Here is a 16,637-nt window from a genome sequence, read left to right as displayed (position 1 = left end):
GCCCCCTTTTGCTGCCAAAACAGCCTTGACCCATTGAATCGTGGACTCCACTAGACCCATGAAGGTGTGCTGTGGTATCTGGCACCAACATCTTCAGCCGCAGATCCTTTAAGTCCTGTAAGGTGTGAGTTGGGGCCTCCATGGATTGGATTTGTTTGGCCAGCACATCCCACAGATGCTCAATTGGATTGAGATCTGGGGATCCCAAGGAGGCCAAGTCAACACCTCAAAGTCGTTGTTGTGCTCCTCAAACCATTCCTGAACCATTTTTGCTTTGTTGCATGGTGCGTTATCCTGCTGAAAGAGGCCACAGCCATCAGGGAATAGGGCAGAACCAGTCCCAGCAAAACATTGCCCAGAGCATCACACTGCCTCCCACCAGCATGCCTTCTTCCCATAGTGCATCCTGTGCCATGTGTTCCCCAGGTAAGCAACACACAAGCACCCGGCCGTCCACGTGATGTAAAAGAAAGCGTGAATCATCAGACCGGGCCAACTTCTTCCATTGCTCCGTGGTCCAGTTCTGATGCTCACAAGCCCATTGTTGGCGCTTTCAGCAGTGGACAGGGGTCAGCATGGGCACCCTTACTGGTCTGTGACTATGCAGCCCCATACACAATAAACGTCTATGCACTGTGTATTCTGACACCTTTTTATCAGAACCAGCATTCACTTCAGCAATTTGAGCAACAGTGGCTCATCTGTTGGCTCGGAACCACATGGGCCAGCCTTCACTCCCCACGTGCATCGATAAGCCTTGGCTGCCTATGACCCTGTCACCGTTTCACCACTGTTGTTCCTTTGACCACTTTTGATAGAAACTGACCACTGCAGACTGCGAACAGCCTTTGGCCCTTGTCAAACTCACCTAAAGCGTTACGCTTGCCGATCAACTTTGAGAACTTGATTTATGTATATATACGGGGCTCCAGACTGCGACCAAATGGTTGCATTTTGCGACCAAATTTTGAGTGACTAAATTTACATTTAGAGCGTGGAAGAAAAAGGTTTCACTTTCAGCGAACAATGGCATATAGTATATAGTATATACATATGTGTATATATGTATATATACTGCTCTCTGACCTCCCGTGCAGACTGAAGGCTGCAGGAAAAACTGTCCAACCTAACTATAGCTTTTTGTATCCTGTTATCCTGCTGCTGCCGCCTGCTCTCATTCACTTCCAGGCGAGTCACAGGTCATCTCATGTAAGCCTTTGTTTAGCAGCCTTCAGTCTGCACAGGATTTCCGTCCCTCTGAATCGAGATCGACTACAGCTGTTATGTTCGCAGTTTTTTTTTTTTTCTCTAACATGAATGCATTTAGGATCACCGTCTACTAAATGTCACGATCAGGCAAACAACATGTATTCTGTTTACAAAAACAGAACTGCTAACAAAACTTGTAAATCAGACAAAATCTAAATGGAAACAAGTGAAAAAATGACAAGTTCCTATCAGTCAGTCACTGTCATTAGTCAGTGAAGAGTAACTGCTGGCTGTGAAAGCTGTCTTGTGAGATTGTCGTTGCCCATGTGTGCATGTGTGGAGGAATGAATTGCTGGCAGTTTTTCTCTCTAGAATACTTTGTTGGTGACCCTTGACAATAAAATGTAGGCAAATGGTATGTGCAGGATGTGCATACAATCCTGGTATGCTTTGACAAAACAATCTAAGGAAAATATATGTATAGGCTATATTTATTCAAAGATTACCACCCAGTCGGTGTTTGTTCATCACCAAAGGTATTTTCATGTTCTGACAGGTATTAACTTGTTCTGGATCCTTGATCTGTTCAGTTTGTTCAGGAGACACCCAGTAGCACAGCCTGCTATTAACTGCAGCAAAGCAGGAAGTACTTGTCATTTAGTTTCAGTATAACAGTGTGGCAGCATCTGAGGATGTCTTTACAGTCTTGCTCCGTCCATCGCTTCGAGACTTTTTAGATGCATTGTCCATAAGTGGATATTTTCATTACTGACATAACGATGTGGAAAACAGCGTATTCTAAGAGTCTATGGTGAGTTGTATATTTTACATGTATATGGCATACAGTGTAAAGATAACATACTCAACTTAATATCCTATGTATTGTGATTGATTACTTCATCAGTTACTGGGCTGACCCTGTGGAGTAAGGTTTCAGGAAGCAATGAGTGCACAGAGAGCAATGTGACATAAAGCAGGGCTCAGTTAAGCAATATTCTGAATCGATTCTGACCTGTATATTGGCTGGCTGACATTATTGATCCATCACAGACAGGTATAACTGTTCAGCATGTATGTTGTCTGATATGGGCTGGTATGAAAACTCTCCCTCTTATCCAGAAAGGACGCCTAAAGTTAGATTGGATATTTTGTCTTTTAAAGGGGCTCTGTGGGATGTATGTTGTGCGAGGAGTTATTCTGTGTTAACAGTCTCCGGTTCTAAATTTACATTAGCATAGCAGCCACACACCAGATCCATGCCACACACTAGCAAGCTAACAGTTAACTATTACTGCCGCTTTTTCTTCTTTTTTTTTCCCATTCTATGGTGGTTGGCAACCGGCGGTAACCGCCATACAACATTATAGCATATAGCATCTACAACAACAATTGATAATTTATTCAACCAGGATAAGATGAGGATGAGGTGGGGATAATAAGATCAGCAGCAGCGGCAGTCAGTAAACTCGTTCACACGATGTGCACCGTCACTGCACAGGAAGTGTCTTTGATAGATATCATACCCTGCTTGAACTTCTTGTGCTAACAGCATAGTGGGGTGGGATGTCTATCGTCATAGACACAGGCTAGACTGGCAGCCTAAAACAGTTTTTGGCATTTCAAGATTGTATCCAGATTTTAGGAAGTCTAAAAAAGAAATTGAAAAAAACAACAACAAACACATGATATTGTGATTTTTGCAAATCAGACCCAAACTGTATTTGGAGGTGGTTTGATGTGCGATTCCAGTCACATCAGATTTCAGCTTAAGTGTCCCTTGTGTCGGTTGCAACGTGACACACAACAATGTGAAGTCTACAGTCACAGAGTTGCATCACATCAGCAGAGCAGACTCCATGCAGCTACAAGCAGAGTGGTATGGAGGACAACACAGACAACAACAGCCTGAAATATATAATCTACCATGCGACTTGACAGTGTGATTGTTTGGGGAGAGAGATGTGGCTCTCCATTTCTCATGCTATTGGAAAGCTGCGTCACGATCGTACTCAGTGACTGACCCCTACGTAGTTACCAAAGCAACCAATACAGATAGGTTGGCGGTGCCTGTAAACAAAACTACAATCTAATCACTTGCTAAGATTAGTGTCTTTCAGATCCGATTTAAGGAACAAATCAGATTTGCCTTCAGTCTGAGCATACAGTAGCCATGGGGACAAAAGACAGTCCAAGTACAAGAGCTCCCTTTCCCCTGTTGCATTTAATGCCTTAGTGGAATGCATCATTTCTGTGGACTAAACAACAGTTTGTGGAAAGTGTTTTAGAGATGCATGATTCAAAATCTTGTCATACTAGGGGCAGTCCTGGGTCTACTGTCTGCAGTGGATGATAAGACTCAAGAAACAAAGCAGGACCTTAAGAATTTCAGTTGGACGCACTTCGTGTGTGAGAAATACAAGCAGCAAACACTTCCCCTTGGACATCCAAAAGCCTACATAGTGCATCCTGTTTTGACAGGACAGTTTGACAGTTATTTCATCCCAACAGTAAGTAATGGGCCAGCTGTACAACCTGGTGGTGGTGCAAGCAGGCAATATTTTTTTTAACTAGAGCAGCGTCAGTCACGCCGTGTGGAGGATCAAGCCCCCGGCAAGAGTGGCAGGCTTTGAAGCCAAGTTTTTGCAGTGCAGTGCATCCCCACTGCAGTGTTTCCCATACACTGAGGAGACTGTGGCGGCCCGCCATAGTCTAAATATGGAATGTGAAAAAATATTTCTGCCTTTCCAACTCGTACCAACATTTCAGTCAGTCTCTTTTGTTTGCATTACTTTTAATGAATTCAGTACTGCTAATTCAGGGCTGTAATAGTGAAAAAATTAATATAAAGCTATTTTCCAACCCAGAGCATTGCACTTCACGCCCTCGGAGGCTCCTCCACTCACATACACACCGCAGTCCTTGACGTTAACTAGCATGTTCAATATTTAGCTTGATAATTAGCTAGAGCAAAACTCCTCTCTTGAAACATATAATAAAAATAGTGTTTCTGTACAATAGTAGACAAATCTTCATTCCAAGCCCATGCAGGGGAGTTCATGATGGCTGTGTGAGAGCATTATAACCAGAGAAAAAAAATGAAATACCCGAAGTAGCCTATGACTCAAGTATAAATATTACAGTATGATGACACAAACCAGAGTCCTGCACAGGTCTTATTTTTTCAAACCCGCACCCGCCTGTACCCGACATGTTTAAAACCCATTTTCTGACAGTAGCACAAATTACATTACGCACCCGAGCCGACCAATTGATACACCCATCCTGCACCCTAAGGAAAATTAGATGCATGCATTTTTTAAAAAATGAAAGTAAGCCAGTGTGGGGAATGGGAGTTCTGGTAGGGTGCAAGCATGCATGAATGAGCTCATATGAAATATAAATGCTTATCATTTTGAAATGCACGCAGATTTTTGTAGATGTGTCGCTGATAATGATTTATTCTTGTTTTGCACGTGACACCTTGAAAATGGCAATCGCAAAACTCGACCCGTGCTCTCCAGGCGTCCGACCCGATCCGCACCCGTGTCCGACACAGTACATTATTTTTCACCCATTTCATCCAAATTGTGCAGGTCCCCCATCGGAGGCAGAACCAAGCTGTCCCCCTATTCTGCCTCTTTATATACAGACGGCGAGGCGGAATAACAGCACAATACTCTCGCATTGAAAAGGCAGTCTAGAGTAACGGTACCATCACTTTCTATTCCAGCAGTGCATCAATGACTGGAGCTGATCCAGTTTCCATTTCATCAGAAATAGGATATTGTTAATTGTGCAGTGGAGTACACTTAGGCTTGAGAGATGCTTCATAATGAGTGCAATCAATGTGTCTCTCATCTGTGCTGTGTAGAGGCTTCAAAGATGCTGAAACTTGAGATGGGTATGGTGGTGTAGGAAGAGCTGCTGTATTTGCCTGAACATACAAATAGTGAACTGATGTGTGATGTGACTGGCTGTGTAATCGACTCACTGGTGTTTGCCAAGGACAACAAAACAATAGTTTTAAAGTGTTGAGGCTAATACCATATCAGGGTTCTTTCCATTGGCATTTTTTGCAGGCCCCCAACCCCCCAGTCATGCTGATTTGTGTTTCCATCACCAGTTTAACCAAGCCGAGATGTGCCAGACATTGCCAAAGAGATGCGTGACATCTCGTGATCACAGCAAACTTGTGACCCCCCCACACTTGCAAGTCACGTCAGCAGGAAACCAGAGAAAAACATGTTCTTATAATCATATTCTGTTGATCTCTCAGTTCTTTTCTTGGCTTTTAACTGAATCTCCATGATTTGAAGTGTAGTTCCTCTTCCTGTATGATACACAGACATCTGCTGCACTTTACTGTTTCATCATGTTTGCCTCCACCTTGTTCAAGAGTCATGTTGCTACTTCATAATTAAAGCATCTGAATAACTAAATAACATAGGACTTTGTCAGATGAACGCTGGGTTGAGCTGACGTGCGAAGTCAAACTGATTCAAGCCGAGCCAGCCCATGTGTGCGGAAAAGGCCCGTTGGAGTTGAGACCACGGTTTATAAGCTGGCATGTTGTGAAGCAGTTGTTTTGTTCGTTTAAGTGGTTGGAGCTTGCCATAAAACAAAGCAAGAAGGATCACAGGACAGTACAGGCAATGGGAAAGTCTTTGGACATTCAATAGGAGCTCTGTTAATAGTTTCAGATCTGATGATTGCAGCTGAAACTGACAGTTTTTCATATAAATAGATGAGACTGTTGCTGCTGTATCTGCATGAAAAGGATACTGAAACCATTCACAGTAAGAACGATCATGGTATTGGTTTTGAAAGCAACAGTTTACTTGAAATGAAGAAAATGCTGCAGATGTGCAGGCTTTTTTTTTTTTTTTTTATCATTTCTACACACATGTTATACACTTCTCCCAGCCTGTCTGCTATCTACTGATATCTGCCTTTAAAACCAAACTCCCAGTAGCCTCTCCTACCAAGCCCTCTAGCTCCTCCCTTACAACCAACATGCTGACCACTTCCATGTGACTGCCAGTGTGGGATGCCACAGGAGAAATCTTTGACTTTGTTTGTATGATTATTCTCAGGATGTCCACACATAATCATTAAAGGATATGCACTCTGTGTCTGCCCTGCGTGGCAGTCGTCTTTCCTCCTTCTCCTCTCTCTTATTTTCCTATTCCTTAATAACTCCTGCATTCTCCATTCTAATTCTTCAAACTTTTGTACGTTTCTCGTAGAAGATTCCTATCCTGCAATGGCTCACACTCACCCTGTGCACTGGCTACCTCTTTTGTGTATTTAAAATCCCTGTTTGGATCTCCCATTTTGTTTCACAATGTTTCAACTCCTGAAGAGGTCAAGTCAGATACTGTGTAACCAAGTTTTTGCAAGTCAAACTGAGAAATTAAATAAAACTGTTCCTGTTTCTATGGAAACCTCACTTCCTGTTTTTTTAAGAGAAGCCCTTCTGACAAGAAGCAGTATTATTGCATGTTTAACCATAGACACAGTAAGGTCCAAAAGTATTGGTTCACTAGCCACAATACTTCTACTTCTCATTTGTTTTGAATGAACCCGAGAACTCAGAGAGCCTTTGAGCAAGAAAACACGTCATCTGAGGAAGTCCCTTTAGCTCAAGGGAAATAGCCCAGATCTGTCAAGTAATAACTCAGCTACTGCAGAGATCCTTTATACTGTTCCACATTTACAAGCAGGGTGAAAGGCTCAGCTAAGCATAATTCAATCATCTGCCTGTCAATTAGTGTGTCATCTATAGTCTGTTTAGCTTCAAATAATCTAGACATTAACCCTGTCACTATCTCTTACAGCAATAATTTGAGCGTTTTTGTCAGGCTATAGTTTTCTTACTGTAATAGTCATTTTTTTATGTGTGCTTCATTATGAAAAACGTGTAATTTTACTTTTAATCCCAAGCACTGCACTTAGCAACATTTTAGTCACATCTGTAACAGATTAGGAGCAAAAGTCACATGAAAAAGTTTGGCTGTCTCACTGTGCGAGAATGGAACAAAGAAAGGAGCCAGATCAGCAGCTGCAGCAACAGGAAAGCAAAGCTCTCAGCAGACACTCCAGAAAACATGCATGTTCAACGTGTATGCTCCCTGAACAAGTTTTAGGCCTAGCAGTTTGTGAATGGTACACAAAGATAAAATCATTACGGTTAAATGGTTGGCATTATTGTAACTCAGCATAGTTTAACAACCCTACCTTCCCTTAAGGGATTTAATGCATCAGCCAGTGAGCGTGCCAAGTGACCCCAATCAAACACCCATGATTTTGCATGAAAAACTGGTGCATGCTAAATTCTAAAATACTCATAGTAAATCCTCCCGTGAGTTCTGCATTCATTGTGCAACTTGTACCTTCAGTGAGGTGTGTGAGGACTTTATACTTTTTTTAGAGAATAATCCTCGACACAGTTGTGACTGCAGAGAATCGGCTCAAGATGTCTGAAGACTTTGAGAAGGACTGGTTATCATGTCAGGCTGTTTAATTTATCAGCTTAATAATACTTGTTGCACTCACCTTGGTGTCCATAGACTTCTTGTTTCTTGTCTGAATCCAGTCTTCTTCCCTGGGTTATTCTAATGTGGCTCTCCAAGTAATGTACACTGCTTCAGTCACACATCAGATCTTGATCAACAAATTATTCAAGTTGAAAATCTTTTCTGATGAACATTGTACAATTTGCCAAAAACAAAACATAGCAAAAGTCAATGGAAACCAAAAAAAATCAACCGATAAAGTAATTTTCCACTCCATGAAACACTTTCCACACATCACTCTGGCGATAGGGTTAGAAAATATGGGCTCCCGTTAAATATTAACAGTCACGGGATAATTCTAAACGTTTGAACAGCTGATTCTACCGGAGGCTGACAAGTGTGGCATTCAAGTCACATTTAGTCTCACATAGCCAGACCTCTCTTATCCGACATGTTTTCAGTTTATTTTCTCCACAACTTATCTAGTCTCGATTACGTAACGCAATACCATCACCTTGTCTGCGATAGGGAGAGTTTACTGAAGGCCGCCAGGCAAGCAGGAAAAGAAACCAGTCTGTTAATGTAACATTACTTGATACTGTGCTGTTCCAAATAATTCAGTCACGTAACTATCCATCCATTATTGAATGGATTATACACTTCAGGATCCTCCTTACCCTGGGAATATGCACAAACATCAATGGTGCATGGTGCAAAGCGTGGTCCATTGTAAATGGAACAGATTCCAACAATGTAATCGACTAAATTACACATTTCCAGATCTTGTGTCTTGTTATCAAACAGACTGTGTCCTCCACTTCTCTAAAGTTACTATATTCATGTAGCAAAGCCTGAGCTTTACTGTACCTTAGCACCAAAACTGTGGGAGGGGGGGGTTCTAGGGGGAAAGAGAAGGCCTTAAAGTTCAGTTCAACAGTTCTAATGAAATGAATACCAAAGATTCAATCTGAGATAATGCATCTTTTTCTGCATATCTGTGATGGGCCAATATCGATATATTATTTGGTTTTAGCCCCACTTCTTATGTGAATTATTAAGGTTAATATTTTCTCACCTTCTGGGGGTTTTTTTTTTATTTTTTATTTTTTTTTACAAGTAGACATGGTGTTGAACCAAACTCTAATCTCAAAGCAGCAGTAGGGGCATTAAAAACTTTAGTCTTTAGCTTTTCCTTATTCGTTTTAATCTATTCAGGCTTACATGTTTTTAGGTTCACGCGCTATGTTGCGAATAGTTTCTTTAGAATATCTCATTAAAAGATTGATATTTTATTTTTAATATAGGTTGGATTTTTGTAGCTACTGACTAGCTTCAGTGATCTCTTTATTTCAAGCATTACCTAAACTCTAGAGCCCGACTGAAATATTGGTTGCCTGATATTATTTGATAATACTGGCTTATCACAGATGTATCCGCATTGTTGTATATGTTGTTCAATATGCACTGATATGAAAACTTTTTATAATGCAGAAAAATATGCTTGGGGTATGTTAAAAATTTTAAATCTCCAGTCAAGTTTATCATTTCACTTATTTTAGGTTTAAAAGTTCATTGTTAAACTATAAAATACCTGCTTCAGTTATATCTCTGTCACAAGTGTAGAGATAAACACATTTGAGGAGTCAGTGCCGATGTACTGCAGTTATCCCCATAAGATGTCTTTGCCTTACTGACGTGAGTTTGCAGGTTGAGGTTCTGGCTGAAAGTTTACAAGAGTGCATTCCTTTTATATCCCCCTCTCCTCCCCTGCCCACTTTCCCCCCTTTCTCCATGTGGCCTCTGTGTGACGTATGCTGTTACGTAATACCAAGGGCTGAGGCTAAGTGAGTGAGAGGAAGTGGGACTACTACTGAAATGCAGCGGAGGTTTTGACCCAGTCTTTCTTTTTATTTTTTAATTTTTTTTTACAAGTTGCCGTGCCTGTAAAAGATGATAACCACATTGAGGCAGCTCTTTTGGCTCATGGGAGTACTTAAGAAGACAAGACAGCAACACGATGAGATACTGATGTCCATTTTTATCTGTGAGTTTCTGTCTGTGATCACTCCCCTCAGAGTCACTACCTGGAAGTGAAGCAGGAAACTTTCCTGTAAACCAGCAGGGAAAGCTCAAGCATCAGTGCTTGATGTTTTCACCGTTTCTCCGAATGAATCTCTTTAGAGGTAAGAAACATGTGTTTCAATTCATCTCAGTATATTTGAGGTTTCATTTTATAGACATGAAAGATAAATGCTGTCACTAACAATTCTAAGAGATATGAGAAGACGTTTCCTTTTCCAGCTCATGCTGTTTTATACTTCTGCTCCACTACATCGCAGATTGAAACATTGTACTTTGTACTCCGTGACTTTTACTCAACTTTAGTTACTGCATACCTTATCCTTGCTATTTGCATCCAAAACTTCAATAAGAATAGTAAAGCGTTAGCATCCTCAAGTACCAAAACTGAAAGCACCAGTTTAGCAGATGTTGCAGCTGGTGGGGCTGATTTGACTGTATATAGCATTTAGCAGGTTAAACTTTAGACTTGTAGCATTTTTGTCTCTTTCGCAATTGAATGCCAAATTTATATCACAGTCTGTAATAAGAATAGATTAAAAAAAAGTCAAACATTGGTTATTTGAATATATCTTGAAGCACAGTGAATGTACAATGAACAAAATGAACTAATTTCCCCCAAACTGTATTATACAGTGAAATACCTATTATATGAATGAAATGTCTCTAACACTGGTTTGTCAGCAACTTGAAGCTCAGTTTCTGCCCTTAAGGAACAGTGGTCCATAGACAATTTGTTGCTTCTGACACATGAGACCTGAATACTATAAGAACACCCTCATTTTTCTTTTGTTTCTGCAAAACAGCCTTTTTTTTTTCTTTAACCCCTTGACGCCTGAATTTATATGCAATTATGTTAAAAAAATAGTTATTTGTGTTTTTGCTTTCAAGCAGAGACTAATTTAAGAGGAGATAATTAATTTGACTGTAGCACATAGAATAGTTATAAATTTGGGTATGATGCAAATTAATAATTAATAATAAAGTAGTAATTAAAACACATTTCATGAAATTGATTTTTTTTTAATGCCAACTTACTCTGTGAATTTAAATTGTAATCTGGTTTCATGACAGACATTCAAAACTTCATCATGACAATGATAACAAAACAACAATAAAAAAAAAAAAATGTGCATGTATGTGTGTGTACCAGATTGATTATGTTCATTTCGCCTTCTAATATATGGAATGAACCGATATTGGGGGAACACATGCTCTGTCTCACCTGCATTCTGAATAGAAGCAGTTTGCGAGGTGAAAAGTGCAGTATCTGAACTGAACTTTGTGTGTTTGTCAGTCGGACCATTTGATTTGTTTACATTTGGTGGACCTTGACCATCTACTGTCAGTGGGAAGAGCAAAAGGTAAAGACTGGACCATCACACACAGGCGACACTGATCATCATTTCTGGTGTAGCAGTGTGCATTGTCCTGCCACCTGGGTCTGCCATTGCTGTGGGCAGGATGCACTAAAACTGTGTTTGTGTGGATGGTGGCATCCACCTGCATGGCAGGACCCAAGGTGTCACAGCAGAACATTGCACTGTAACAGGATTATCTAGGGTATTCACTGGACCTGTTAATCCCTTTGTTGTGGCTTATCCACCCACAGCCTGTGAGCCAAGTACATGTATCAGTATCTGTTATGTACTAAATTATATATACCTACTGGTTTACTTATCCACTACTGCAGAGATATGCTAACCTGGGTATGCCTCTGAGACATAGCAACCTTGGTATGTTACTGCAGCGACAACATAACAAGCCAGTGCCTCTGGGTTTGTAACCCCAACTCATGGCTCTAGATGGAATGTCAGTCATTTCAATTCACCCTGAGGTAAACGTGAACGGTTGTACCAAATTCTGTGTCCGTCATTCCAATAGCTGTTGATACATTTTGTCAAAAACATGAATGTCATCCTCATGCTGGCACATTTCTGTCTGTGTCAGTCCATGCGGTAGATTTTCAGAGATTGTTCTGGTTAAGGTATCATTGACTTGCTGATGGTGCTACAGAAAAGTCCATGGTATTTCTACATTCCATACCATAATACATGGCAATCCATCCAGTCGTTGTTGAGACAGTTCAGTGTGGTCAAACGTTGTGTACACATGCTGCTAGTGTGGCTGAAAAAAAAGAGATTGCATCGTGATTGTTGCATCACTGCATTTACAGAAATGCATTTGAATAATAGCTAGAAGGAAATTAGTATTGCTGATTGTGGAATGAGACTGAAAACAGATATTGGTGCACTTGCTCTTAAAGTGAGTTTACATATTGTGGTATCAGATTGTAAAAGATTGCAGTGCAAATATTAACATTATGTCACAAAGGGCATTTATGTAGCGAGCATTTCGCAATTGGTTCAAGTTTTTTGCAAATGAAATTCTTACTCTGAGCATAACAAGGTTTCACTTGAGCTTTTTTTTTTGTGTGTTCCATTTTCCAATCCAGCACCAGAAGAACTGGTCTCAGTGCTATGCTATGCAGCCACAGATGAAGAGTGATCACTGATCATGAAGGTCAGGGCTTGTCTAAAGGGGGAGATCAACTACACTGCCATTTTCCTCTTTCTGACTCTGGCTGTCTTTATCTTTGTGCTGCAAAACATCGAAAGCCTGGAGGTGAGAGCTTGGTTATAGTATTACCACTTGAGTTAGATCCTGTTTTTTATATACATAAATATATATATATATATTCGTCAGAATTCAGAATAGTCATTCCAAATATTTGCAAATGATAATAAAAGCAGTTTGAGTTCAAATGAATGATGTTACATTTCTTCATTTAAATGTCCAGAAAAGACTAGACAGTTGCTATGCTGGCACTGACATCATCCCAAATGTTGTCAACAACTGTCAAACATAGAGAAATACCTAATCTTCTCCAAAGCTTGTTTCATTCGGTCGCCTGTTGCTGTAACTCCCAGTAGAGGCTCAGAAATTGAGGAACTAAAGATAGTATGAATAAAACTTTCAAACATGACCTCATCCATGAACATTTCTACCTGAATCACATTGAATTTCATTGACTGTGCTGGTTGTTTTACAAGAAAACTCTTATGATCCCACACAACTTACATCATTCGTTTTGATTGAGAGACACCTAGTGGTACATATCACACATTGTGCTTTTACAGGGAAATTTCCCTCACAACCCTGACCTGTATATCACTGACAGCAGAAGCTCCTCTAGTTAAGGATATTGTTGGCATTAATCTGTGATTTTCATTCCATTACGAGACCTTAAATGTTTAACCTACTGGATCGAATTTGTCCCTGCTAGAGACATAAATCTCAACAAATGTCTAGTTTTCAGAAGCCAGTGAAGGAATGACTAAATGGGAGTTGAGTTGGACTTTAAGTGACTCATTAAATATGACTTTGTCTCTGTAGCCAAACAAATGTGGGTGTGTGTTACAGTCATAATTAAATACTTTGTTCAGTTCAAATATTACGTGTAATGGCTTTTACCTTTATGTCCTTAGTGGAGTTTGAGAAAGTAGTCCCTGATGATTTGTGCGTTCAGCGTGGTTCAACCTAATGTGTATGTAGCAAAATTCAATGCAACTTTTCAACCATGATCCATATCATGTCATTTTCAACATTTTCACTGAACAAGACTTTGAGGCACATACAAAAGAAAAACTTGCAAAACAGTGTGCAAAACAGATTGAGTAGCCTACCTTGAAATTCCTGCATTTCTTCTAGTGGTCAGTGTTACAACAGAATGAGTGACCAAGGAAAAGTAGGAAAAGGCATGAATACCTGTAGCTAGCAGGTCACGGATTGATTTGTCAAAAAACATGTCATTTTATGCTTTGCAGCACTAAGAATCTTCCTTCTTGTCGTTCTGTTTCATTTAATATTTGCCATCTCTCCTGACTCTTGCCAGGTTTGGTATAAAGTGAACTTTACCACTGGCCTCCTGAAACCTGCCACAGACCATCACAGGCACCATGGCTTCTGCACCTTCGAGCCGTTATCTCCTGAGGATGCTGAGGAGGAACGCCTTCTACTAGAATCCACTGCTTGGCCTAAAACTCCAGTTTTGCTATCTCCTCTTTCGCTGGAGGAAACCAGTGATCCTGCCCACAGCACCTTCACCATTCTTCCAGGAAAAGAAGGACGACAGTGGCAGATAGGGGACCAGCTGGAGGTCACAATAAAAATGCGTGACTTTAAAGGACGTCCAAAGAACACTGGGGGAGACGTCTTACTCACTCGGCTGCACAACCCGAGCCTGGTAGCAGGTGTTGCTGGGAAAGTGGTGGATCATCTCAATGGCACATACACTGCTGTTTTCTCTTTACTATGGGAGGGAAGCGCACAGGTCCAGGTGATTATGTTACATGTGATTGTATTGTAGCTGTTTTTAATCTAACTTCTAGTTGACTGTTTGCGAAGCCCCAGCTGAATTACTTGTTCTACTCTTGTCAACTTTGACTTCTCACACAGCACATGTGCAGTTTGTAATAACTGTATCATTTCAAGCTACTAGCACAATCCAGTCTCTTTTTTTGATATTTCCCCTCTCCTCTGCACATTCATAAAACAACAGTTTCCCCTAAGCTCCCGTTGGCAGTTAACACAGTAAAATCAGGTCAGTACGCTGGAGTGAAGACAAATACACTTTTTCATTCCAAATGTTAAAAAGTGATGTCTGAGCTGGTAAACACCTCTGGATCAGAGCAGAATCCAATGTGACCTTTAGGTGTTTATTCCTCCATATGTTCTGGTTCTCCACCTACCTCTCCCCTCCAGAGTTGTCCGTAGCTGAGTAGATTTGGAACTTAGATTTATTTTGCACAATTTAGAAAAAGATATACAGAAATAACAAGGATAGAAAATAAACATACAGGGGGCACCACAGTAGCTCAGTCGGTAGAGCGCGCGACCCACATACAGAGGCAAACACACCATATAAGAACTATCCAGCTATTTTTTTTTTTTAACATAAATTGTAACCACACCAAACAATATAGTGTAAAATACTTCACTGCCTACATAGTATTTCCTACTACAGCTTTACATTATATCCACGCCACTTTCAACAAGTGGGGGGGATCTGAAGCTTGTCCAGCTAAGTCTGAAGATGCAGTTTGCTTTGGATCTGAAACAAATGGTGCAGCTTAAGTATTCAGTAGTACTCACTTTTTTAACAGATAAGGCGGAACATGACCAGACTTTTTTTTTTTCAGGTGACACTGGTTCATCCAAGTGAGGCTGTTACTGTGCTGCAAAGGTTGAACGTCGAAGAGCCAGACAGGATTTACTTCAAGAGCGTCTTTCGCTCAGGCAGCCTCTCCCAAACGACTGCCTGTAACGTCTGTTTGCGACCGACCCAGCAGCCGCAGTGCAACTACACGGACGTCCGCACAGGAGAGCCCTGGTTCTGCTACAAGCCACAAAATCTGAGCTGTAAGGCTCGTATCACACACAGCATGGGAGAATTCAAGCAAAACCTCAAGGCCAAGGAGGAGAAGCTCTTTGACAGGTAAGGGAGGAAAGAGATAAGACTGGAATTTTGCATAACCTCAAATTTCTAGCAATGGGTTTTTGTGTGATAGGTAACAGCTGCCTGCTGTGTAATAAAATCTTGATGACAGTAATGAGACTCAGTAGAGTTGAGAGCAACCTTGGGTTCATCACTGCAAGCCACACATTGGTATTACATAGTCATTGGAACCATTTCTTATATGAAAATGTTTTGTGTGGTTTTGAAAGAACTTTCAGGCAGTTTTTTCCTACATGATTGTTGTTTAAGTTTTTTAAATTGTCTAAAAATGTTTTTGTCCTCCGTCCTTGTATTGATGTTGTTTATGTTGTAGTGTTTGTAAGAAATGTTGTATTATCTATGCTTTCCTTCAGTCGGGTCAACATGAAAGTCCCCATTCGGGCCTCGGGACCTGCCGACATCACTGTGTTGCCAAAAAAGGAAGGTAAAGCATCATTTTTTACTCCTGGCACCGACGTCCATAATAATAGTTCAAACTGAATATGTGACAGTCTGTGAAAGTAAAAAAAGGTATATCAATTGTAAACAACTCATGACTTTCCTCTGGGTAGTGCTGTCCTGTTCAGATATGCATTCAGGTCACTTTGAGAAGAGTCCTTGGAGCATGGGAGTGTGAGGGTCAAAGTTCATGAACATGACACCAGCTGTTCCCAGTGTGTCTAGTTTCTAAGGATGCATTATACAACACAGGGTTGTGTAATGAAATGAAAGCTTGATGCTCCCTTGTGCTACACAAACACAGACCATATGTACGGTTACTTATATACATATACACAAATCATGAAATAATTCTGTCGTACATTTCTTACATTTTCATCCGGGCAAATGTAAACAGCAGTAACAAGGTGGTGACGATAATATGGTAAGTGTTGCTCTTTGACTTATTCTCAGGTCAACCAAATGTGGAGAGCAGCATTGTGAAGTCTGGACCTGCTGGCTATTATTACCAGGGTGTGTGGCATGCACTCGGTGGATCAGCAGGTCACCAGTTCAACAATGAAGCAATCACTCGGTGTCTGAGAGGCAAAGTTGTCTACATGTTCGGAGACTCCACCGTGAGGCAGTTTTTTGAATATCTTAATGCTGAACTACCAAGTAGGTGATTCACAAGGACTTCTGGTTACAGTTTAATCTTAGTCACACTGCAGCCTAATTTGTTCCCTCTCTAATACTTTCAGATCTGAAGGAGTTTGACCTGCACAATGAGAGGAAAGCTGGACCTTTCATATCCTTGGATTATACAAACAACATCTTGATGAAGTACCGCTTCCACGGTCCTCCTATCCGCATTGTCCCTATCCCAACCAGTGAACTGC

General features: G+C 40.8%; 1 protein-coding gene across 4 annotated transcripts in view; it reads left to right on the top strand.

Annotated features, from left to right (window-relative positions):
- The first annotated feature begins 1,885 nt into the window (after nt 1-1,885).
- The window catches only part of LOC119032289 (NXPE family member 3-like), a 16,768-nt gene continuing 2,016 nt past the window's right edge, over nt 1,886-16,637 (top strand). The window contains exons 1-8 of one of the 4 annotated variants that reach the window (XM_037121274.1): nt 1,886-2,020; nt 9,800-9,907; nt 12,259-12,428; nt 13,699-14,142; nt 15,005-15,300; nt 15,675-15,745; nt 16,213-16,416; nt 16,500-16,637. The exon at nt 16,500-16,637 is cut by the window's right edge and continues 2,016 nt beyond it. In XM_037121274.1, the coding sequence (XP_036977169.1) occupies nt 12,321-12,428; nt 13,699-14,142; nt 15,005-15,300; nt 15,675-15,745; nt 16,213-16,416; nt 16,500-16,637 (1,261 nt within the window). In that variant the 5' untranslated portion in view covers nt 1,886-2,020; nt 9,800-9,907; nt 12,259-12,320. Of the gene's footprint in view, nt 2,021-9,403; nt 9,908-11,100; nt 11,168-12,258; nt 12,429-13,698; nt 14,143-15,004; nt 15,301-15,674; nt 15,746-16,212; nt 16,417-16,499 lie in introns of those variants that run through there. The other 3 variants (XM_037121275.1, XM_037121276.1, XM_037121273.1) reach the window with 3 other exon arrangements.

The sequence above is a fragment of the Acanthopagrus latus genome, chromosome 14 (assembly GCF_904848185.1).
Source record: "Acanthopagrus latus isolate v.2019 chromosome 14, fAcaLat1.1, whole genome shotgun sequence".
Lineage (NCBI taxonomy): Eukaryota > Metazoa > Chordata > Actinopteri > Spariformes > Sparidae > Acanthopagrus > Acanthopagrus latus.
This window is presented reverse-complemented; position numbering and strand designations above follow the sequence as displayed.